This window comes from Chenopodium album, chromosome 14 (genome assembly GCF_948465745.1).
Source record: "Chenopodium album chromosome 14, dcCheAlbu1.1, whole genome shotgun sequence".
Taxonomy (NCBI): Eukaryota; Viridiplantae; Streptophyta; class Magnoliopsida; order Caryophyllales; family Amaranthaceae; genus Chenopodium; species Chenopodium album.
The window spans coordinates 40,816,118-40,841,381 of NC_137847.1; the positions used below are offsets into that span (position 1 = coordinate 40,816,118).

Below are 25,264 nucleotides of genomic sequence, written 5' to 3' on the forward strand. Positions count from 1 at the left end.
AAAGAGTTTTCTTTATTGAGTCATAACTCGAAATACCATGCAGGATGTTTGATTTGCCTAGTAGAGTTTCTTCCATGGGTACTCTAGTCAAGAAATTAAAGACTATGAGCATGTTTGGGATTATATCCGCAGAATTCGCTTTTATTATACCTATAGATCTAATGTATTTGGGGAGCGTCATCTAGACCAACCTGATTATGTCTCAGCCATAATTGTTCCCTGTTTTCCTAACTATCCACCCTATGAGGCTATTAAGAGTCGCTTTCGTGATTTCCACTTGTGTAATGGTGTAGCTAACTATACTAAGTATAAGGATTCTAATGGTCAGTGGGGAGCAGATTGGAGATATTTATACCATTACATTGCTCATAAAGAATTTATCCATCTTAACCCTCAATATGCTTCTGAACCTCCTCCTTGCCATGATTTTGGTGATCCAATTCCATATCAAAATGCGCCCTATTACTCTTCAAAAAATGATGATCTCACGTCTGAGTCAGAACCTGAGCAGAGTTATGAGAAATGATAGTGTGTATTTAGATTCTTCTTGTGAAGCTGTTCCCGATCCAAATCCTCCAAGTCCTCCAAGTCCTCCAGTGATTGTTAACTTAGAAACCGATGAGTCTGAGGAAGATCCTGAGGGAGATGATGATGATGATGATGATGGAAATGATGGTGATAATGGGAGTGATCCTGAGTATAATCCAAGGAAATACAGAGAGATCAAAGACAAGATTGACAATGTCAACATTTAAAGATTATAGATTATCTTTTCCTATAACGTTTTGAGAATTAAAAAATTTGGATCTCCTCGGCTAAGATACAATTTTATTCTACTACTAAGATACAATTTTTATGAAACATATTTCCGCTTAAATTCAATCCAAGGACCAATCATGCAAATGAACACTCCTTAAGAAAAAAATTAGCATAAAATTTAACCCATATAAGGGTTAAATACTAGTTCTTTTCCGAAACAAGTCAAAACTCACGCACGGTTTTAATCAATATGTCAACTTGTTATATTAAAAAGGAAAAATTGTCCGGAATAATCCCACCTTTGGGGCGTCCGCCCAAAGTAATCCCACCTTTGGGTTATTTTTTAATAATCCGACCTTTATATCCAATTTGCTCAAAATGGTCCCGGGTGACCAGTAGCCGGTTGAAGAGGTAATTTTGTATAAAAATAAATTATTTTACACTTTTCACAACTTGATTTGTTCAAAATTAAAAAAATTAAAAAAAGTAAAAAAAAAAAAAAAAAAAAAAAAAAAAAAAAAAAAAACCCCACCACCACCTAACTACCTAACCCACACCACAGCCACCTCCATTCCCCACCATCAACCAAACCCAAACCTCAGAACCACCAACCCACCAGAAACCAACCGAGTTCCCACCGCCCCAGGCCAAAAACCGACCAAGTTCGCATCGTCCACCGCCCTAGAAACCGACCAAGATCCCACCCCAGCCAAACAATCCCCAAAACCACCTTCGAAAACCAAACCCAAAACCATCTTCGAAAAATTGAAAACCCACTAAATCGGCCTGAATTGAGGTTGGGGAGGAAGGCGCGGTGGGAATGGGGGACAGGGAAGATCGGCGCGGCCGTAAAGACGGGGAACGGGGAAGAGGGAAGGAGGGAGACGGTGGTTTCGTGAGGGGGTTTAGGCGCGCTGCCGGTGACGGGGGTCTAGGTGACCGGAGCCACTAGGCTGGGGTGTCAGTGGTGGCAGGAAGGCTTGGGCTGGTGGTGGTTAAATAACTATTTATTTATTTATTTATTTTTTTAGAAAAAATCATTTAACTTTTTTTACAATTTATTTTATTTTTATTTTTTTTGACAAATCATAGGGCGACACGTGTCAAGTAACTTGTTATAACAGGTTACATGACTGGTTGGGACCATTTTAAGCTGATTGGGTATAAAGGTCGGATTATTTAAATAAAAACCAATAGGTGGGATTATTTTGAGCGGATGAGCCAAAGGTCGGATTATTTCGGGCAATTTTTCCTATTAAAAATTCAATTCAATCGTATTTATAGTCATAAATCCCATACCTACTAAGAATTTGAAACATAAAATTAAAAGATATATGTAAAATAAAAAAAAAAAAAAAATAACAATGTATATCTTCTGATAATAAAATTAGAAAATGAAATTTTATCATTTTATTTACTCTTAGCTACCACAACTCTAATTCAACTAATCACACTTAACTTTTGGATTGAGGTAGAGCTGTTAAAAACTGACCTGACCCGAGAACCCGACCTGAACCGGCAATGATCTGAACCTGATCTGTACCCGAACAATGGGATGAAACTAGTGACTTGTAAGCTGACCTGAATCGACCTGATGTTAACCGACAACCGATTTGATCCAATACTTTATGACCTAAACCCGACCTGCACCTAATCTGATAGTAACAGTCAACCGATTTAATCCGACCAGACAACAATCCGAACCCGAATTAGTACCCGACCCGATTAGAACATGAAAACGATTTTAACCCAACACAACCTATTATTAACCCGAGTCATGAAAGGTTTAATAAAATTTTACACACCTTTCGTTCGGGTGGTACAGTTCTGTAAACCCTCAATCCTTAAAAAAATATTGGTACAATTTGTTCAGGTTATATACCTTTTGTTCTCTATTACATCGCATATAGGCTTAATAAAATCTTGATAATGTTTGATCAAATATAAAAGGCGTAATTATATAGGTTTAGCTTCACCACATCGATATTTATTCGAATTGAACTTGAACCAAAACCAAGAATGATCTAACTTTAAGATTATTCGACCAAATAATTATCTAATCCAACCTTAACCCGAACCCGAATGTACCATCTATTAACCTACCCAAACCCGACTCAACACAACCCGAACCTGAAATTGAAACCGATCTGAATTTGACTCGAATCGAATCCGACCTATACCCCAAAAGGTAAACGACCCGAAATAATCTAAACCGAAATTGACTCGACCGGAACCTGAACCTGATTTGAGGCTAGATTAACCCGACATAACCTGATCCTAATTCAACCCGAAACTTGATTTGACCCAACCCGAACCCGACTTGAATACCCAAATTGACAGCTCTAGATTGAGGTCAATCAATCTCGTGATTAATAGACGACTCAACAAAAGTAAATAAAAACAATAAAACGACGATATTAATTCGTTAGAACCACATCAATAAATGTATAGCTTCAACTATTTAATAAATCCACTTATTATTGTAATCTTATAGCTTCTAGATGTGATTTTCCATTGAGCTTATTGGCAAAGAACTCCTTGTAGTATTGTGTCAGTGGTTGCGTTCGGAAAAGTGGAGGATTAAGGGGACCAATAATACTCTTAGCTGGTCCTATTTCAGAATCAATGTTAGGGCTATTAAACGTGCCAACTGATATCCTCTCTTTCGTTGAGTTCACTGTTGCTTTGTGCTCAATACTTCGATATATCCCATTGCTCAAAATCTGTCAATCAACCAAGATAAACTTGAGGATGCATTAAGCGAATAAAAATATGAATAGAAATGTTTGAGCAACAAATAAATTCCACTGAAAATGAAGGGTGGTTGATATATGTTTGATTTCATGAGCTTTTTGTCACGTTAATTCTGATACTATGTAGAATAACCATATCAACCTAAATGTTTAAACCTATAATTAAAGCTTAGCAATATGTTTTGTACACTATACAAAGTATATATTACATGAATACAAACTTTTACAAAGGAACAATTATAGTATATCATATGCATACCTCCAAAGCGTCTCCGATGTTAACAACAAAAGCATTTTCAAGGGGCATAACGGGCACCCAATTACCATCTTTCTTGATTTCAAGACCTACGGTATCATTCAGCTGATAAAGGATGGCAAGGACAGTTGCGTCCCAGTGAGGCCTGAGCCCTATGGCCTTATTAGGCTCGGGACATGGAGGGTAGTAATTCATCCTCATTGTTTGATGCATTTCATTGAACAACTTTGTCATTTCACCCTCGTCGATCCCTAATGGTTTAGCCATCTTGTTTAGGAGAGTTTGAGCTAAATCTTTTATTGCCGCTATGTAACGTTCCAATATTACTCTGTCACACACATTTTATTAACAATCTCTCGCCAGTTAATTATAATACAAATTTATAAGCTTGATAAACAAAATTTGTTAATCAAGAAATGTTTAATAGTAAGAGAATAGTAAGTTTAATTATACATTCTTTGTACTATCTTTTACAAAATTAGTCGTTTAAATATAAGAGAATAGTAAGTTTTAGTTGACTCTATTAAAAAGATGTTACATAGAGAATTAGAGAGGAACCTTAAATTTTGAGGCAACTTATTGTAAAGTCCTGGCTGTCTCAATTCCGGATGAAGTGTAATTAAGAAAAACATATCACACCATTCAAGTTTTTGGTCTTCCGAAACCACAAATAACTGCCCAAATCCTTCTTGATTGTTTTCTTGTTGCCATAGTTTCTTCTTTTTCTCCATTGGAAGCTTCAAGAAATTGGTTACTTCTATCTTGAATGTTTCCAACAATGAAGTGCTAACTCCGTGATTTACAACCTAATTAGCAAATTAAATTGAATTTGTCAAGCTAATAATATGATCTTCCAGTCAAGGTTCAATGATACTATACTTTCTACCATATAGATAATCTTTTCGTTTTGTGACAAAAAAAAATTTATAAATAGTTTTTTAGTAGTACTTGTTAACATGATAAATATTTAATTTAACAAATTAGTACCTGGAAAAAACCCCACTCTTTACAAGCCAAGTGAAGTTTGTCTAGTTCTTCATAGTTCTTAGAATCACCATGGAGCAGTCTTTGAAGATCAATCACCGAAATTGATAATGGCAGTGAAGGGTTGGTCGGACAATCTGGCTGGTCGCCGTTCTCTATCACATATCTTGAAGGGATATTGGTTATGGACTCCTTGGCTAGCTCTTGTACGCTTGGCACTATTATAGATTTTCCTAAATCACTTTTGGTGCTTCTTTCTCCATGTTTCTTTTGCTCTTATCAAGCATTAAGATCCCAACTATATAATAGTCTAAATATTAATTATTATAAATTTGGATGTAATACATACGCTAAGTATCATAATTATTGACTATAACTTTTCGTCTTTACATAAACATATCCAAAGATTCAACACCACAATGTTATTATATCGGAGTTATATCACGGACAGCCAACCAACCACCTATCAAATCATTTGTCTTTTTTGAATTTTCAATTATTTCATAATTATTAAGGGATGTACATCGAAGTATGACTTCATTTAACTACAATGGGTCCCTCTCCGTAATTTGCCATAAAACTCAACTTCGATTGCTCCGTTTAAAAAATCTTTAGGCTACCGACATTATTCTATATAACTTTCTGTCACCTAATTTGGGAGTTACTATTCTCGTAGATTCTCGTAGACTTCTTGATTTCTCTGTTTAAAGGGCTAGAGTTTTGATATTTGTTTATACTAGTATACATTCTTGACAATCAAGCGTGTATTGAAGCTGTCAAGAATGCAAGGAGGCGAATGTTATCACATATTGAAACTATCAAGAATGCAAACTCCATGGGCAATAAGCAAGGCCGCTATACATTGCAATTTCAGATTAACAAGCTTTAGCAGCAAAACACAACATTACCTATTTGCTCACTTCCGTGCTCGGGATTCACTAGTGGTTCATCTTGCATTCCTAGATCCAATCCATCACTAAACTCATTTCTTCATCTACATACTGTTCTAAATTGCATTCATTTGAACTCATATAATTCTGGTTATCTTGCTATAAGTTAGGTGCAAATTTTTGCGGTTTTGAAAAATTGTGTGCTTCGAAACTCCTTGAATGCACTTGTGAACTAACCATGTTAACAGGTTGTAGTTGTCGTCGTAGTAATAGATTTCAATTTCCCCTATGACAGGACTTTACAGGTGGAGGTTGATGCTTCCATACACAGTTTGCAATTTAAATAGAGACACTTATAGTATCCACCAAGATTGATGTGGTTTGATTCTTATAAGAATTGCAATCTTAAATTTCTAAAGTTTGTAGGGTTTATCTACAATTGGTTTTTCATTTTGTTTATTTATTATCCTTTTGGATTTGGGTAGAGTGTTTATAAAATAACCAAGGCTTTATTACTTATTATTTTAAGTAACAATCTAGAAACACAAAAAATTATGAAAAGGCAGATACTCTAATATGACTTTTTAGCTTGCTATTATAATAAAGAAACAAAATATGCTATAGATACTTCATTTATCATGTGTGGCAAGTCAAATTCCCTTTACCTTACTCAATTTAATCATGATCTAATAGAAAGGTGAATAACTATAGCACTCATTATTTCACTAGTCATTACCACTAACAAACCCTCGGCAGAGAAGCTGACTTATGACAACTAATAAATATAAAGCTCATTATTTCACTATTCATGACCTTGTTAGATATTCACATCAATGTAAGAAATAATTTGTGGACTATTTAGCATATTTTACTCCAGGCTGCAATTAAGAAACTATAAAACAGTCTGCAAATTTAACACATGATTTTTTCATGGTAAAATGAAAACTTCAAGGAGAGAAAGAGGTGAGAACTGATAAATACTCATAAAGAATATTGATTACCATGGAACATGAAAGAACTGTGGTAGTGCTAGATGTTTGGGATTAGATTATGCCCGATTTGAACTTTGATGAAAGAGTACAAGGGACTAGGGAAGACATAAGACATGATGTGTTTGCTGTTCTTTGAAAGAGAAGGATAGCATGACATAACAGAAAGAGTAGGATAGCAAGACATAAGCTTTTCCTATACAAGCAAGATATTTACTAAGCTTGGGAGGCACTGTTGGGACTTTGGAAACAGCAAGAATGGGCTTCTCTCACCCAATATCAAATTGCAGGCCAGATTAACTAATTTATAGTATAAAGGAGTGTGATCTTTAACTGTAAGTAATAGGGACCTAACAACCTGCTGTTAAGAAATTTTCTTATGTCAAAATTGAGAAACAATCGTTCATTTATTATCTATAAAATTAAATGAGGCATTGTCCTACTAAGAGTTGGAGATGTGTTCTACAAGAACAAAAGAGAACACAATTAATGATAATGTGGCAATAATGTAGCCAATTAAGCAACAGATGAATAGCTACTATTGATTATATCTTGATTTCCAAAGGGAGTAATTTAATACGTAGTATTGGAGCAATGCCATGTTAATTTCCTCAACCTTTTTGAGTAACATTCAAATTTAGGAAACTGCGAATTTCCTCCACTCACTAAACACATAAATTATTATGGCTCTAAGTAGGATCAATTAAATTAACTAGAATAATCAATTATCATGCTAAATAATTTTGTTTACCGAATAATTGATGCCAAGTCTCCAAGTTGAGAATACTAGAGAGAGTCCAAGACTACTTAACAAAGTCCATAAACTTTTCATTATAAAACCACTAAGATCTGCTATACCAACAATAAATACCATTGATTTAGGTGAGTGAAAACATAAATATTTATATTTAGGAATTGAATCAACTAAGGCTCTGTTCTTTTGAGCTTGTGGGCAGAGCAGAGCAGGGGTTAGCAGAGCAGAGCAGATTAAATTTCAACAGAGCAGAGCAGAGCAGCGCAGATTTCAGGATAGGGTAGCAGAGCAAAGCCGAGCCGAGCAGAGTAGAGCCGAGTCGAGCAGATTTCAACATTATTATTAATACTATTATTATTATTATTATTTTTAATTTTGTTGTTATTATTATTATTATTACTATTATTATTTATACTATTATTAATGTTGTTGTTGTTGTTGTTATTATTATTATTATTATTATTATTATTATTATTATTACTATTATTATTACTATCACTATTACTAAGTGCAAATACCATTAATTTAGGTGAGTGAAAACATAAATATATGTATACCATATTTAACATGTTAATAGTAGAAAGATAGAAGACAATAGTTTACTTATATTTATTTCACAAAAATTTTAAAATAAAATGATTTAATGAGTAATAATGATTTTACTTATAAATTTGTCTTAATCATATATTTTATACCTAAATATAATAATGATATACAAAGTACTACTTGAAAACAACTTCTTTTTTTTAATTCTTAAATTGTATGGAAAGATTTGAAAAATAATTCAAGTCAATGAACTAACAATCAATACCCACATACATATAATGTTTCTACACATTGTGATTCTAATATCAAATGTTTAAAAAAGAAATTGTTATTAATTGTTATTATTATTATTTATATTTTTGAAAGAGTTGTTATAATTATTAGAAATTATTAATTAATAATATTATTAAATAATAATTCTTAATAGTTTGAATTATTAAATATTAATAAATGATAACTATTATTATTAATTATTATTATGATTAATAAATATTAATTATCATTAATATTAATAATTATTAAAATTATTTTATTTATAATTATTATAATTATTCAAAATAATAAATTATTATCATCAATACAATATTAATTATTATTATTATTGAATATTAATTATTATTATTATTATTGTTATTATTAATTATTATTTGAAAATAGAGTAGAGCAGAGCAGTGCAGAGCAAAGCAGAGCAGATTTGAGCAGAGCAGGGATCAGCAGAGCACAGCAGCTCTAAAGAACGGGACCTAATTGTGTTAAATTCATAACTTCATGTCATTCTTTAGGAATTGATGATATTTAGGAAAATCAGTAAAACCTAAGATCAATGATACGAAGTATATAACATTGTTTTAATAAGAAAATCCATCAATATACAAAAAAAAAATAAAAAATAAAAAAAAATAAAGCATGACATTGTGAATAACAACAGGTGCAAATTTCAATTGAAATAATATAGAATCTAATCAAAAACAAACCCTATAAACTAGATTGTGATAATTCACATGAAAATTAATGATTAAAAACCAAAAACATCAAAAATCCACCAAAAAAATACCAAGATACCATATTGGAAGAGCGAATTGATGGAACCCCAGATGACGATCGAGTCGATGTCTGCTTTTGTGATGAAATTCGTGCGAATTGTACTTGAATAATTGAGAGATTGGGTTTTTTGTGATAACGTAAGATTGTCGTTGCTGAAGGAGGAAAATAAACTTGAATTGAGAGATTGGTTTTATTTTTTCTTAATTATTCTGGCGGTTTAAGCTAATTGAGGCCACATTTTTTTTTTTTTAATTGCTTTGGCGGTAATCCTAAACTTTTTTAATAAATTGGTAATTAATTTTGGGGATCAAGGCTCCATTCTCTTCACCTTAATTTTGCTGAACTGAAATTATGTTTACTGAAATGAAATTATTTTTGCTGAGTTTAAATTATTTTTACCGAACTTAAATTAATTTTAATGAACTGGAATTATTTTTACTGATTTTCTATTATAATTCTTCTTTAAGAAAGCTGAATTTTACTGAACTGAACTTATTTTTACTGAACTGAAATTACTTTTACTGAATTGAACTTATTTTTACTAAACTGAACTTATTTTTACTTAATATTATTTTTTTTAAGGTGAAGAGAACAGAGCCTAAACTAACTTTTACTTTTTTTTTTAAATAAATGTTTAAATCACCCTAAAATAATGTAACACCTCTTAGTGATACCATAAAATGTTACTTATCTTAAAAGTGTTACTTTGGAGTGTTACTTATATTAAAAGTGTTACATTGAGTGTTACATTCTAATAAATTGTTACCAAAGTGTTACTTATAAATCTAACATTTTTCATTTCAAGAAGTGTTACCAATTACGTGTTACATAATGCCAATTATGTACTAGTGATCCATAAAAAAAAAGTTTTATTTTACCACCACATAAAAAAATAAAAGTTGGCTTTTACCACCAATCACCGCCAACTAAAGGATTCCATCCATAAATCTGTTATTGGGGCCTACACTACTAGAAAACAAGCCATTTTCGACGGAAAAATTTCGTCGAAAACACCCTGAAATCCGTCAAAAAACACGTTTTCGACGAAAATTCCGTCGGAACTGGTCGTCGGAAAAGGGTTTGTAGGAAAAAGCACCTTTTCGTTGGAAACACTTTTTCGACGGATTTTCGACGGAATTTTCCATCGAAAGGGGTTTTTCCGGTACCAGAAAAGTCCGTCGTAAATTTCTGACGGGTACACTTCCGTTGGAAATTTCCGTCAGAAAATTCTTTTACGAAATTAAAAAAAATACGTCGCGCCACCACCGGCATGGCGTATCACCGCCTCCAACCACCACAACCCATTACCCTTACCCAACTGCCCGAAACCCCAGAAAACCTAGCAACCTACCCTAACCAAACCAATCCCACCACCTTAATCCACCCCACTTAACCCTAACCAACCCAAATCCAGATCTACCACCCAAACCAAACCCAGATCTATTGTTCTAACCAAACAACCACCCAAAAATTAACAAAAAAAAAAATCACAACCACAACCACTACTGCCAAAAACCACCAATACAACCAAAAATTAACTGTGAAAAAAATTAAATAAAAAACCTAAAAAAACGAAAATTAAAATCAGGATAACATACCTTAACACGAAGTTGGATGTTAATTTCTCCTCGAATTTGGTTTAATACGGCTAAATTTGACCATGAAACCTCTAGATCTAGAGATTTCATGGTCAAATTTGACCATATAAACCATTAATATGAATGAAATAGACCATGAGCAGTGGAAAAAGAGGAGAGGCGTGAGAAAGAGAAGGTTGACCAGTGAGAAAGAGAACCATCGGCGCCGGCGCTGGCGCTGCCTTCATTAAAGCTTTCTCACGGCACATCTTCAGTCTGGAATGAAAGTAGGAGAAAATAGAGAAGATAAGAGAAGAGGAGAAGAGAGAGGAGATCCGTGAGAAAGAAAAGTGAGGAAAGAGAAGTGAGGAAAAAAGAGGGAAGAGGAGATGAGCAGAAAGAGAAGATGAGAGGAAGAGTGGAGAGGAGAGAGAAGCAGAAGAGAGGCGGAGAGAGAGTGTAGGTAATATTTCAAGCATCCCACACTTGAGCCCGACTGTGATCATACACTTAAGCATGGTGGCGTCCAAAGGGAAGGAAGCTAGAGTAAAAGAGTCGCCAACAAGGTTTAGAAACTTGTAAACTGTTCACAGGGTGAAGGTTACACCCCTTAACGATGTAGGAGATCATTAACTCCATAGGTCTGGAACCATGACTGGATATTCGGGGATGAAGGTACAAATACAACCTAAAAGAGATCGAACCTGCCCTAAAAATAGGCCTCTACTTTATTCTTCTCGTATTCATGTACAATTTCTGACTAACATGCAATCATTAGGGTAACCCTAAACCTGTTTATCTATGTTGGTTGAATATTAATGCACAAACAAAACTATTATTGGCGATCACTTGAATCATAATCATATTAACCTAAACAAGATTATTGATTATCTTATTAAGCGTGATTACAAGTACAAATTCCCTTTAATCCTACAAGAGAGGGCGTGATCAAGCAATAACAGCAATAATATATATCAAGCAACATAATAATGATCACCATCATAATAATATTAAGCATAATAATAATAGCAAGATCCTAGGCATGATACTAACAAGATTAATAACAAACCCTAGCATGTCACTAAACATTAAAAATCAAAGCTTTATTCCTAGCATGATACTAACATGATATTAGAAAGAAATAGGAAGCATCATACATAATATCAGAAATATTAGTTAATCCTAAACATGACACTAGGACGCAATAAAACATCCTTACATGATACTAGGAATTAACAAAATAATCTAAGCATGATTTCTATATCAATAAGCCATTAAAGTACTTACTTCGATGCCTCGTACCTCTTTCTAATAACAAAATACACACGTTAGTAACTTCAAGGAAATATAATAAAACAGTAAATCTAATCAAAGAATTGTAATAAGGTTTGGGACCAAACCCTCATAAATTATCAACCTTTCACGTCTAGAGCGAAGGCAACTTCGAACTTGACTAGGTATGTCTAGAGCTAATGTATGTGAAATTTTGTAAAAGGGAAGGTTTAGAAAAAGAATAGAGAGAGAAGGAAAGCTTCTAGCTTTTGAGAGAGAGATGATGATTGTTGTGAATAATTGAAAACAGAGGAGATACGACCCCTATTTATAGGAAAAATAGCTCGGAATCAAATCAAGTCCTATTCGGAATAAAACTGGCATCTGTCGCCAGGCGACAGACATCAGCGCCAGGAGACAAATGTTAACGCTGGGCGACAGAGTTTGTCGTTTGGCGCTAATTAAAAGATAAAACACGCTTTTGTATGGAATCCTCTTCTTAATATGATTAAGCAGCAAATTCCGCGTTTATCAAATTAAAATCATATTTGTGCCAAATCACATATTTTATTCAAAATAAAACTCTTTAAAATATGATTATCAATCCTAATCTCATTAGAATTAAAAGAAACCTTCTAAATATTCTAGAAGATTAAAATCAATCCTAATACCTTAGGAATAATAATTAATACGCCCTCCTCTAGATCATTGGGCCACATATAAAAATCATTTCGAGCGCGATTTAATATAATCCATAACTTTCTCATTATTCATCAGAATTGGGCTCATTGGAAAGCTCTTTTCTAGCGCAATCCAACTACACTATTATTGGACCCTTATCATGGACCAAACCAAATTGGACTGGTTATTTTTCATAAATAGAGTAAGAGAAGAAATATTTTCAAAAACAGAAAGAAGTATTTTAATAAAAAACATCCTCATCACTAGACTTTTCACACTTTCACTTTGTTCGATAATTAAATGACGTGAAAGGTATTCATCACTGGGTTTGGTTTTGGGGAGACACATTTGGGTGTCTACAGAGAGCGAAATCAGAAATAAAAAGGGGAAGGGGCACCGTTTTAATTGGGTTTTGGGGGGTTTCTTTTTTTTTAACTTAAATTCCGTCAGAAAGGATTTAAATTCCGTCGATAACTTCCGACGGAAATTAAATCCGTCGAAAATTTCCGACGGAATTTATATCCGTCGGAAAATATAACATTTCCGACGGAAAATTCGTCGGAAGTAAAGAATTTTTCGTCGAATTACAATTATGTCGGAAATTTCCGACGGATTTTCGACTGAAATAAAATCCATCGGAAATTTCGTAGTTTCCGACGGATTTTAGTGTCTGTCGGAATCGTTCCGTCGAAAATGACCTGTTTTCTAGTAGTGCTACCATGTCCACGTGTCACCATATTATTCCATAAATCCGTTAGTGGGGCCTACTATATCCACGTATCACCATATTATTGGGTTTTGTTTTTATTTTTACCCAATAATATGGCGACACGTGGACATGGTAGGCCCACTAACGGACATAAATCCGTTAGTTGGCGGTGATTATATTGGCGGTAAAAGCCAATTTTTATTTTTTTATGTGGGTAAAATAAACTTCTTTTTATTAAGGTGGTAAAAGCAAATAAGTAGTTTTTTAGAGGTAGTAAAAATCAAACTTTCCTTTGTCAACACAGTTAATAATATTTGGGAAGTGCCATAAAAAATACAATAAGTGGCCCAATAATAACCCATATTTTCTCTATATTCTTTCTTTGTTAGATGTTTCCCTGGGTGGGGGGTAGGGCCTATTTACCTATCAAATAAAATTAGCTACTCCACCCCCCCACCCCTCTCCAATAAAAAAAACTCCCTACTTTCAAACTTAGGTTTTCAATAACCAAAATTACTCAGGAACTTACCTAGCTAATTTGATCTTTTTCCTTAAATTAAATTTATTTATTATGTTTGAAATTTTTGTTTTTAATAAATCAAATGTAAGAATACTATATTGAATGAAAGATCACGTGATAGTTTCACCCTAGAACAAAATTCACCATTTTAGAAGCAAAATACACTACCATCAGTAGAGGTTTCTTAGTGAAATATGCCCCCAATATTAACACAACTTTCTTTGTAATCCGTGCACCTAAACTCAAAAGATGGAGTTGCTACAAGCTTACAAGAATAGTTCAAATCTCAAATAAGATAATAGGCATAATTTTTAATATTTTAGAGTTTTTTTAAGAAATTTTATCAAACCTTCCAAAAACGAACGAGGCAAATGCTTTTTTTTTATATTTAACGGAGAACAGAAAAAGAAAACAAATAAAAACTGACTCATCATCCAACGGACCAACGCACCTGAAGTCCGATTGGGCGCTAGATTTTGCTGTAGACAAGAAAGCCCAAAAGTAGAAACGGGCGAAACACACCCCCACCCCAATTTTCGTACCACACAAGGTCCTATGTTACATCAATGTTACTTGTCAAACCCCTCATCACTACCCTTAATAAATTAAAGATGGAGTAAATATATAAGATGAAGTGTTGTTAAGATAATAATTAGGAATATTGTATAATATCTTTTAGATTTCCTAATTATGTTAATATTCTATCTTATTCCTAACTATGTTAGGGATAGGAATATGTTTTGTAAGTATATATATTCTTTAGAGACGAATGAGAAAGGAGAGGAGTTCATATTAATTTAACATGGTATCAAGAGCCTAGGTTGAAAAAAAATACAAAGAGTGAGTTTTTTTCCCTCTGAACGTTATTTGAGTGATGGCAAAAGACCATGATGTACCTCCTCCGCCCCAGGTTGATCTGGAGTATCATTTAGGATCAAGTGATCATCTTGGAATTGTGATTACACCAATAAAATTAAAGGGTGCTAATTATGATGAATGGGCAAAAGCTGTGCGAAGGGCATTAATCGCAAAGTGGAAATTCGGGTTCGTGGATGGTTCGATTGCAGAGCCAATGGACACTATGAAGCAGAAACATTGGATTGCTGTAAACTCAATGTTAGTATCTTGGATCAACAACACTCTTGATGATGAGTTGTGATCTACCATTGATGACTATGATTTAGCGAGTGAGTTGTGGATACATCTAAAACAACGATATTGTGTTGTAAGTGGGACTCGGGTGTGTCATCTCAAACAGTCCCTAGGGACGTGCAAACAAGGGGCATCCGAGTCGACGACGGAGTATTTTGGTAGACTTTCCAGATTATGGAAGGTTATCAATTGATTGGCTTTCTCGAAGGCTGGGAGGAAAACAGGAAGGACGGAAGAGGTCGAGGAAGAGGTGGTTCAAGTTCCTGTGGTGGAAAAGGTGGTTTTGGTACTAGTGGGGGCCGTGGAAACACTCCTACAAACTCCACTCACCGAGCAAATGCTGTACAAGGTGGGGTTAATAACAACTCTAGCATTAACTCTTCAAGTCAAGGAAATTCAACGCAAGGTCTTATGGGTGTTACATCAGATCAAGCACAACAAATTCTTGACTATATTACAAGCAAAGCTAAGTCACGGTTAGAAGGTAATGCAAGATTGTGGATCGTGGATGTCGGAGCATCTAATCATGTTACTAATGATATTTCTATCATGAGAAATATCAAAACAATTCAAAATTGTCTGGTTGGTTTACCGAATGGTCAAACAGTAAATTCGAATCAACTTGGTTCGGTTACATTGGAGGGTGGTTTGAAAATTGATAATGTGTTATTTATTCCTCAATTGAATTGTAATTTAATTTCTATAACACAATTAAGTGATGAATTAGGTTGTTCGATTCAATTTACTAACAAAATTTGTGTGATTCAGGACCAATCGAAGAGGACGGTGATTGGCGTGGGTGAACGTCAAGATGGACTTTATTTTTTCCGTGGTGTTCCGCAAATGCAAGTGCTAGCAGTGGATTGTGTGGTAGAGGTCATCAACGTATGGGGCATCCGTCGGAAAAGATATTAAAGTTACTTCCTCCTGTAAGTAACTCTAGTAGAAAAAATAATAATGTTTGTGATGTATGTCCTCGTGCAAATCAAACAAGAGATAGTTTTCCTGTTAGTAATTGCAAAGAAAGTAGTATGTTTGAGCTAGTTCATATTGATCTATGGGGACCGTATAATGTGGCCTCGTCTTGTGGATCAAAGATGTTTTTGATAATTGTAATTGATTATTCTCGTGGTGTTTGGATTTATTTTCTTAGAAATAAAAAGGAAGTAGAGTTTATGTTTCTTAATTTTGTTGCTTTGATTAAACGACAATTTGATAAAGTTATTATAGTCGTTCGTAGTGATAATGGAACTGAGTTTAATCATCTACAAGATTATTTTGTGACGAATGGCATAATTTTTGAGTCTTCATGTGTGGGTACTCCTCAAAAAAATTGGAGAGTAGTGAGAAAACACCAACATATTTTGAATATGGCTCGTGCTTTGAGATTTCAAGGAAAACTACCTATAAAATTTTGGAGGGAGTGTGTTCAGACTGCTTGTTATTTGATTAATCTTACTCCGAGTCCAATTCTACAAAATAAAACACCATATGAGATGTTATTTGGTAAAGTGTCTGCGTTTGAGTGTATTCGAGTTTTTGGGTGTTTAGCATATGCTCATAATCAATGGAGTAAGGGTGATAAGTTTGTATCACGAAGTCAAAAATGTGTGTTTGTTGGTTACCCGTTTGGAAAGAAAAGGTAGCAATAATTTGATTTGGAGATAAGGGAATTTTTTACATCTCGTGACGTAAAATTTCATGAGCATGTGTTTCCGTATGTTGAGGCTTCAAGGGAGAACTTAGAAGAACTTGAGGATAATGAGTTTGGTGGAAGTGATGATGAAATCGACATGTGGCAACGTGGGGATTATGTGGGTACTTCGTCAAGAACAGTGAGCTCCGCAACCAGGCTGCGGGAGCAAGCACCCAGCCGCAACCAGGCTGCGGGAGCAAGCACCCATTCCCCCGAAGAGAATGTCGCAGCCAGGTCGCGGGAGAAAGACCTCAACCGCAGCCCAGCTGCAGACTGCTCTGTCCAGCAGCGTGCTGCCCAGTAATGTGCTGTCCAGCAGCATGCCGAGAGCTCGAATTCAGCTGCTGGACAGCCACAGCAGAAGGCTACGGCAGCTCCAGCAATAGAACATCAGCAGAATACAGCTCCAGCCACCAAAACAGCAGCCGACTCCTCTGTAGCAGGGTACAAATCAGCCCAGCACGACTCCCCTGTAGCAACCGAAATTTCCCACAATGTGGGTGTGCCTTAGAACTTTCCTCCTATGATTAATTCGTCAAGTGAGGAAGAGTTAAGCAGGGGAAAAGGCAAAAATTTCCATCAACGAAGCTACGGGATTGCGTGACCCACACAATACGAAAAAATAAAGATTCATGTTCACTGTCAACACCATCATCCTCTTCAGGTAGTCTCTATCCTATCACATATTTTGTTAATTATGATTGTTTTTCCTCAAAACACAGACACTATATTGCAGTAGTGATAGAAGCACAAATTCCTAGATCGTTCAAAGAAGCGATGAGTCATGAGGGTTGGAGAGATGCTATGGCAGCGGAAATTAAAGCATTAGAAGACCAAGGCACGTGGACTCTAGAAAAACTTTCTGCAGGGAAGAAAGCACTTGGAAGTAAGTGGGTGTATGCAGAAAAAAGAGACGAAGAAGGCAAACTACTTTGATTGAAAGCAAGACTATTGTGTCTTGGAAATCATCAAGAAGAAGGGGTGGATTATAATGAGACATTTGCGCCGATGGCCAAAATGTCAACAGTTCGCATTTTTCTTGCAGTTGCTGCTGTAAAGAATTGGGAGGTACATCAGATAGACGTGCACAATGCTTTCTTACATGGAGATTTAGCGGAGGAAATTTACATGAAAATACCACCGGGATTCGAAAAGAATAATTCAGACAAGGTTTGCAGAATGAAAAAGTCTTTGTATGGTCTGAAACAGGCGCCTAGATGTTGGTTTTAAAAGTTGTCGACAGCATTGAAAAATTATGGTTTTACACAATCATATTCTGATTATTCATTGTTCACCCTTTCTAAGAAGGGAGTGCAATTGAGTGTATTGATTTATGTGGATGACATGATAATTGCAGGAAATAGCAAAGTTGCATTGGAGAGTTTTAAAGCATATTTGAGTAAATGCTTTAAAATGAAGGATTAGGGTGCTCTAAAATATTTTCTTGGCCTAGAGGTGGCACAAAGTAAGCATGGTTTCTATGTGTGTCAACGGAAATATGCTTTAGACATCATTTCAGAGATGGGATTGTTAGGCGCAAAACCGGCGGATTTTCCGATGGAGCAGAATCACAAACTGGCCATGGGGGGGGGGGAGCTCTTCCTGACAGAGAGAGATATAGACGCTTGATTGGGCGTCTGATTTATTTGGCTGTTACTAGGCCCGATTTGGCATATTCAGTGCATATTTTGTCACAATTCATGCGAGCTCCGAAAGAAGAACATTGGGAGGCAGCATTGAGAGTAGTTCGTTATCCGAAGAAATGTCCGGGTCAAGGGATTCTTCTACGCTCATATAGTGCAATGCAATTGGAAGGATGGTGTGACTCTGATTGGGCTAGTTGTCCATTGACTCGTAGATCCTTGACTGGTTGGTTTGTATTGCTTGGTTTTTCTCCTGCATCCTGGAAAACCAAAAAGCAGCATACGGTTTCTACATCCTCTACAAAAGCGGAGTATAGATCAATGGTGGGGTTGACATGTGAGTTAAAGTGGCTTAAACAAATGCTGTGGAGTTTGGGAGTAGAACATAAGCAAGGAATTAAGGTGTTCTGTGATAGTCAGTCGGCTCTACATATAGCAAATAATCCCGTGTTCCATGAGAGGACAAAACACATTGAAGTAGATTGTCATCTCATTCGTGATGCGATTAAAGAAGGTGTTATTTGTCCATCCTATGTTTCTACGATACAGTTAGCAGACATATTTACGAAAGCATTGGGAAAGGTGCAATTTGAGTTTTTACTTGCCAAGATGGGCATCCGAGATCTACATGCTCCATCTTGAGGGGGGGTGTTAAGATAATAATTAGGAATATCGTATAATATCTTTTAGATTTCCTAATTATGTTGATATTCTATCTTATTCTTAACTATGTTAGGGCTAGGAATATGTTTTGTAAGTATATATATTCTTCAGAGATGAATGAGAAAGGAGAGGAGTTCATATTAATTTAACAAGTGTTTTTTGTAGTTTGTTGTCTATCATCATAAACTATTTTTTTTGAAACAAATTTGTACATTGTTTTCATAAGAGACGAACTTAGTTTCCCTCGAGCTTAATTTCAAACACTCCGAGTATTACTCGTGCTACACACAATACAATCATATGTAGATCTGACTATTTGGCTTTGCGTAATTTTGACTAGTGTTGAGATCTCCATGTTGTAATCTCATAACATCTAGATATGATTTTCCATTGAGTTTTCTTGCAAAGAACCCCTTGTAGAATTGTTTCAATTGTTCCGTTCGGAAAAGTGGAGGGTTAAGGGGACCAACAATGCTCTTAGCTGGTCCTATTTCATAATCAATGTTGGAGCTATGAAATGTGGCAACTGATATCCTCTCTTTCGCGGAGTTCACTGTTGCCCTGTGCTCAATACTTTGATATATTCCATTGCTCAAAACCTGTCAACCAACAAGGATGTTAATTTACATGCTTCTATTAGGGGAATACCATTTATTTACATTAATTTACATGTTTATAAAAGGATCACATTCTCTCTAGTTGATTTTATCCCAATCTCGCCTTTAGGTTAAAACACACAAGCTAGGTAGCAATTCTAGAATAGAATTGTGTGAATAGATTTTCAAAAGTGTAAACGTTGCAACATTAAAAGAGTAGATGAAGTATGTTAATTAAGTATGAAAAATTTGTGAGGAAGGACCTTTTAAGAGGTCGACTTTGTGAATAAAGACCTTTTAAGACAAAAGTTGTGAGAAAGGACTTTATTAGTTGTGTGAGGTTGTGAAGAAGAATTTTGGTTGGTTTTCCGACTAGTCAACGCATGACTCTGACATTGACTATCATGTTCCTAGCACATGACACTTAAAAAAGACCTTTTCGTACTTTTTTTTTCCCATATTTTCCTCCATTTCAAACAATCCAATGCTAGGCACATGAGGGGAAACGAGGGGGAAAAAGTAATTGGGGGTCTTTATTTAGTGTCATATGCTAGGCACGTGAAAGTCAACACTAGAATTAGGCGTTGACTAGTCGGAAAACCAGCCAATGTTCCTCTTCACAACCTCACACAACTTATAATTAAGGTCCTTTTTCACAACTTTTGTCTTAAAAGGTCCTTCTCCAAAAAGTCACTTTCTTAAAAGGTCATTTTTCACTAATTTCTCATTGAGTATTGTTATTAGCAAGCATACCTCCATACAGTCTCCAAGGTTTACCACAAAAGCATTCTCAAGGGGTATAACAGGCACCCAATTCCCATCTTTCTTAACTTGGAGGCCTTGGATGTCATTCAATTGATAAAGGATTGTGAGGGAATCTGCATCCGAGTGAGGCGTGATCCCTATGGCTTTGTTTGGCTCGGGACATGGTGGATAGTAATTCATTCTTATGGATTGCCATCCTTCACCGAATAACTCTACCATCTCGCCCTCTTTTATCCCTAGTGCTTTAGCCATATGGTTCAAGATAGTCTGAGCCAAGCCCTTCATTGCTACTGTATAAGCTTCCATGGTAACCCTATTACACATCAATATAATCAACTTGTGGTGGCCTAGGAGCGAGGTGAGCTATTGTTAAATCGCTCAATAATAATAACATAATGTAACGGAAACAATTTCTACAAACATATATATAATGGATTAGCACTTGTACAATCTAGTATTGCATTAACAATCTCATTTACTAGTAGGTAGCCCAAAAAAGATTTGTAACATTGAATGTTTGGCCAAATATGTCATAAGCTGAAATCAAGTATATACAAATGGTATTTTGGTAATAGATAACAGCAACTCCAATGGTTAATTCTAGGGACTTGCTTACAATATTAAATAATCCCTATCAATTAGCTTGACCATTGGAGCTAGAAAATACAATTACCTTGGCTAAGCAAATTAGTTTTGTCAAGCTATTTTGCTTGGAGAAAAACTTATCAAAAAAATGAAAAATAAAATCAACAAAATGAATATAAAAAGTTAATTAAGGATTTAAATTGTAAGCTAATAGCTAGCCATTGGAGTTCAAAGTAGGTATAATGACAATTAGCTTAAAAGCTTATGTAACATGTCAAGATAATTGTCAAATTAGCTTATCGTTGAAGTTGATCTAATACAAGTATATGTGTCAATGTTGATTTTTATTGCAATGGAAAGTTAATTGATGTTGATTTATTATTTACGAAGTCCTTTTTCATGTGAGTCAAATTCATTAGAAGTGAGGAATAAAGACAAGGGAATCCTCACTCCCAATTAATTAGCTTTGATCTCATGACCTTATAGTTATATATGATCGAGTCCTGTCAAACCTTTCTTGATAATAATCCTTGACTTTATGGATTTTCCTTAAGATAAAATGACATGGATATTATCCATAATACTTCCAATTAATGATTTGTTTTATACGGAGTATGAGGTGAAGAGATGGATAAGATACACACCATATAATGTTTCGTTGTTGGAATATCCTGTGTTGAATACACGAATATCTGCTTAGACACATGTAAACGACACATCAAATTTAATGTCATCCCTATTGTTGTCTATGCCGACTTGCATGGCTCTTATCTTTTGTTGTCTATTGCTGTAGAATAAGCAGTCACCGCAACATAAGAAAATGATTGATACGTATTTTAATAAGTGTTACACTTATTAAATGTAGTCGTATTTTAATAACGATTATATTTTTTTTTTTAGCAAAAAACTATATTTTGATATTTCGTATTATATTTTTTTTTCCTTTAGGGTCCCCACCCAAACTCAGTGCTATTTTTTTATTACTAGCTTAGGTCCCTTGCCATGCACGGTAAGTCCAATTTTTTTAAAAAAAAAAAGTAAATAAATTTAACAAATAAAATTTGATAAACCATACCCATCAAATATGTAGAAATTATATAGTCATAATATATATTAAAAGGCAAAGCAAAAGATTAATATACAATATCATTAATTAGATTAAAAAAATTACAGGGTGATCAGTGTTATAAAGGTTATGCCGCACACAAAACATACTTAAAGATTTATGTCACGTTTATTCTAAAGTAATTTCATTAATATCAATTAAATGAATCAATTTTATTATAAAGTATATTACTTTTTCAGCAAAATCTAATAATAATCAGGTGAAAGTAATTTCGTTAATATCAATTATATGAATCAATTAAAAAGACTTGGATTAAGATTTTAGGTAAAATGTGTTTGGAAGAATTAAAAACATCAAATAAAAAGGAAAATATTTATTACAAAGATAATATAAAAGATTTGAAAGAATATTATTATAATTGTATTATATAAATATTCTAAAAATATTTTTTGCTAAAAAGGAAGGGGAATTTCGGAGGGAAGAAACAGCACTAGGATATGACACGTGTCACCTCCGGTGTCTGTTTTAGTATTAAGTTATTGATTGATGATTATTTCTTTCCTCTCACATTCATTAATTTTAAATAAATTTGATTATGGACTCCATTATCTTTCTTTTAAATTTTTTTTTAATAGTCCAACTACCTCACTTACCTCTTATTATTTTGTTTAACTCAATTAAATTACCTAAAACTATATGCCGATAAAAGTGTAACCCTTATTAAATAATGAGGGAGTAATGTTTTCCGACTTATCTTATCTTGAAAATTGAGTAACTTTTGTATACATCCGGTGTACAGTAATTTACTGTACATTGGGGGTCACTTTTTATCAAATTTAGGGTTACTTTTACAATTTTTTGGGTAACTTTTATCAATAAAGTATAGATACTTCGTAACTTTTATTTATGTCAGGGTAACTTTTATTCATAATTAGGGTAACTTTTGCTTATTTTAAGGTAACTCTATAATCGATGTTTTATTGTACATCCGATTTATTTAAAAGTTTGTATCGTTTAATTTGTTTGCAATAAGTGGATAATTTATGTCTCAAATAAAATACCTCCTCTTTATTGCAAATTAAACGAGAGGTATTATTTTAGAAATAGAATTTGTCTGATTTTTGCATCTGATTAAAGAAAGAGTTAGAGAAGAACCTGATATTTTGAGGCAAATTATTGAAAAGATGAGGCTTTCTTAATTTAAGAGGAAGAGTGGTGACGTAGAACATATCACACCAATCAAGTTTTTGGTCTTCCGAAACCACAAACAACTGCCCAAATCCTTCTTGATTGTCTTGTTGTTGCCATAATTTCTTTTTTTCCTCCATTGGAAGCTTCAAAAAATTAGTTACCTCTTCCTTGAATGTTTCTAGCAATGAAATGCTAACCCCATGGTTTATCACCTGTTAAAATTGTTGAACACGTTAGATTGGTTTAGCAATATACCTCTTCTGTTTTCTTTTAAACAACACATCACCTTTTCGGCACGCACTAAGGAACAGATTAAGTAATATAAAAGGACAAATTAATCAAAATAATTTATACACGTATGTTCTCTTCAACATAATTTCAGTTTAGTTCAGTTTCCAATTTTCTTCTCTAATAAATAATTCAATTCAGTTCACTTCAACCCAATTCAGTAAATCAGAACAAGCCCGTAGTACTTAACCTTTTTATAATCTTGGTGTTAACATTATATTGATAAAATAGTTTGTTTATCTAGTCTAATCATCTCCCCAAAAAGCGTGTCAAAAAGACGTAATGCATTTAAAAGAAAACAGAGGAAGTACTTATGTTTTTCCTACCTAAATTCCCAAATTCTTGAATATGGCAGACTTAGCTTTCGTTCATTGTAAGACGGGTTACAATTATACTAAAATGATTTAAAGTTGCCCGTATTACAGTATACAGTATAAAATTTACCATTTTTAACATTTATTACCCTTTAAACACATTCACACTCCATAATAATGTATTTAATGATTAATCATATTAGCCTTTATAACATGTATCCAATAGAAAATACACATTAAAATATGATCAAATTTATTACACAAATTAAAAGTTACGCTTAGATTAATGGGTTAAAGCTACAGAGAAATAGCCTTAAGAGGTGTGTAAGTGTAAGGAAAAATAAGTACCTGGAAAAATCCCCACTCTTTGCAAGCAAGATGAAGTTTGTCTAATTCAGAGTCCTTGGAATCACCATGAAGAAGCCTTTGAAGATCAATCACCGGAACTGATACCGGGGATGTTTGATCAATCGGACAGTCCATCGTTGAGTCGTTGTCGTTGTCGTTCTCTTGAACTCTCACGTACCTAGAAGGAACATGGGTGATGGACTCCTTAGCTAGCTCTTGTACGCTTGGCACTATAACAGATTTTCCAAAGTTAATCACTTCTACTGTTTTGTTATTCTCCATCCTTTTTTGTTATGTTCCAATCCACCTAAACCTTATGAATGAAGTAAAATAAGATGTATATATACTTGTAGGATATTTCGTCTCCAATGAATATATGCAAACGATTCTACACCACAATACTCCTATTAGTTTTTAGCCGAGTTAATGTTGTTGTTTGTCCTTTTTTGAATTACTAGTTGGATGGTCCAGTGCATAACCAACTTTCAATGTATATAAAAATTACTATTTTTTTTTAGAACATACAAATAAAAACTACTTTTTTTTTTTTTTTTTGAGTGAACAAATAAAAACTACTTTATTCCCCATTAATTGAGTAAATTTGTAATTGCATGTAAAAAATAAATAAAATAAAAAACTAAGAATTTGCTCTCTTCACCTTATTTAAATAATATTAAGGGTCTGTTCACATTTACTTAATTTCAGTTCAGTTCAGCTCCAATCAGTTTAGTTCAGCTCCAATCAATTCAGTTCAGTTCAGTTCCTTATTTTCTTCTCTCATTAAATATTCATTTCAGCTCAATTCAATTCAGTTTAGTTCAGTTCAGCTCCAATCAGTTCAGTTCAGTTCAGCTCCAATCAGTTTAGTTCAGTTCAGTTCAGCTCAGTTCAGTTTAATGTGAACAGACCCTAAGTAGATAAATAATTTACGTTCAATGAAACTAATTTTAGTTTAATGAAACTAATTTTAGTTTAATAAACAAAAGTTAATTTAAGGAAGAAAAAAAAAAAACAATTTAGCTAACTTAAGTTAATTGATAACTATAAGTAACAAATATAATAGTGAATTAGTTAGATTTAAGTTTTAATTAGTAAAAATAATTTTAATTAACCAAATATCATTTCAGATCAGCGATAAAGCTAAGAGAATAGGCTTAAGTAACCATTTTACAAAAGTTGTTACATCTATTTCTTTTCTATTTTACTTTGTACTGTTTAGTTAT

The 25,264-nt window shown here is 34.1% G+C and overlaps 2 protein-coding genes across 2 annotated transcripts; both read right to left on the reverse strand.

The window, feature by feature from the left end:
- Positions 1–3,236: 3,236 nt before the first annotated feature.
- LOC145578056 (protein SRG1-like) lies at positions 3,237–5,709 on the reverse strand. The gene is made up of 5 exons (XM_081635457.1): positions 5,661–5,709; positions 4,756–5,027; positions 4,327–4,574; positions 3,772–4,096; positions 3,237–3,482 (listed from the first exon to the last, which is right to left on the reverse strand). The coding sequence occupies exons 1-5, from the start codon at positions 5,707–5,709 to the stop codon at positions 3,237–3,239; spliced, it is 1,140 nt and encodes a 379-aa protein (XP_081491583.1).
- A 13,293-nt stretch (positions 5,710–19,002) lies between these two features.
- On the reverse strand, positions 19,003–24,345 carry LOC145579240 (protein SRG1-like). The gene is made up of 4 exons (XM_081636486.1): positions 24,042–24,345; positions 23,056–23,303; positions 20,238–20,562; positions 19,003–19,487 (listed from the first exon to the last, which is right to left on the reverse strand). Exons 1-4 carry the CDS (start codon positions 24,321–24,323, stop codon positions 19,185–19,187), a joined length of 1,158 nt encoding a protein of 385 aa, XP_081492612.1. The 5' UTR covers positions 24,324–24,345; the 3' UTR covers positions 19,003–19,184.
- Positions 24,346–25,264: the final 919 nt, after the last annotated feature.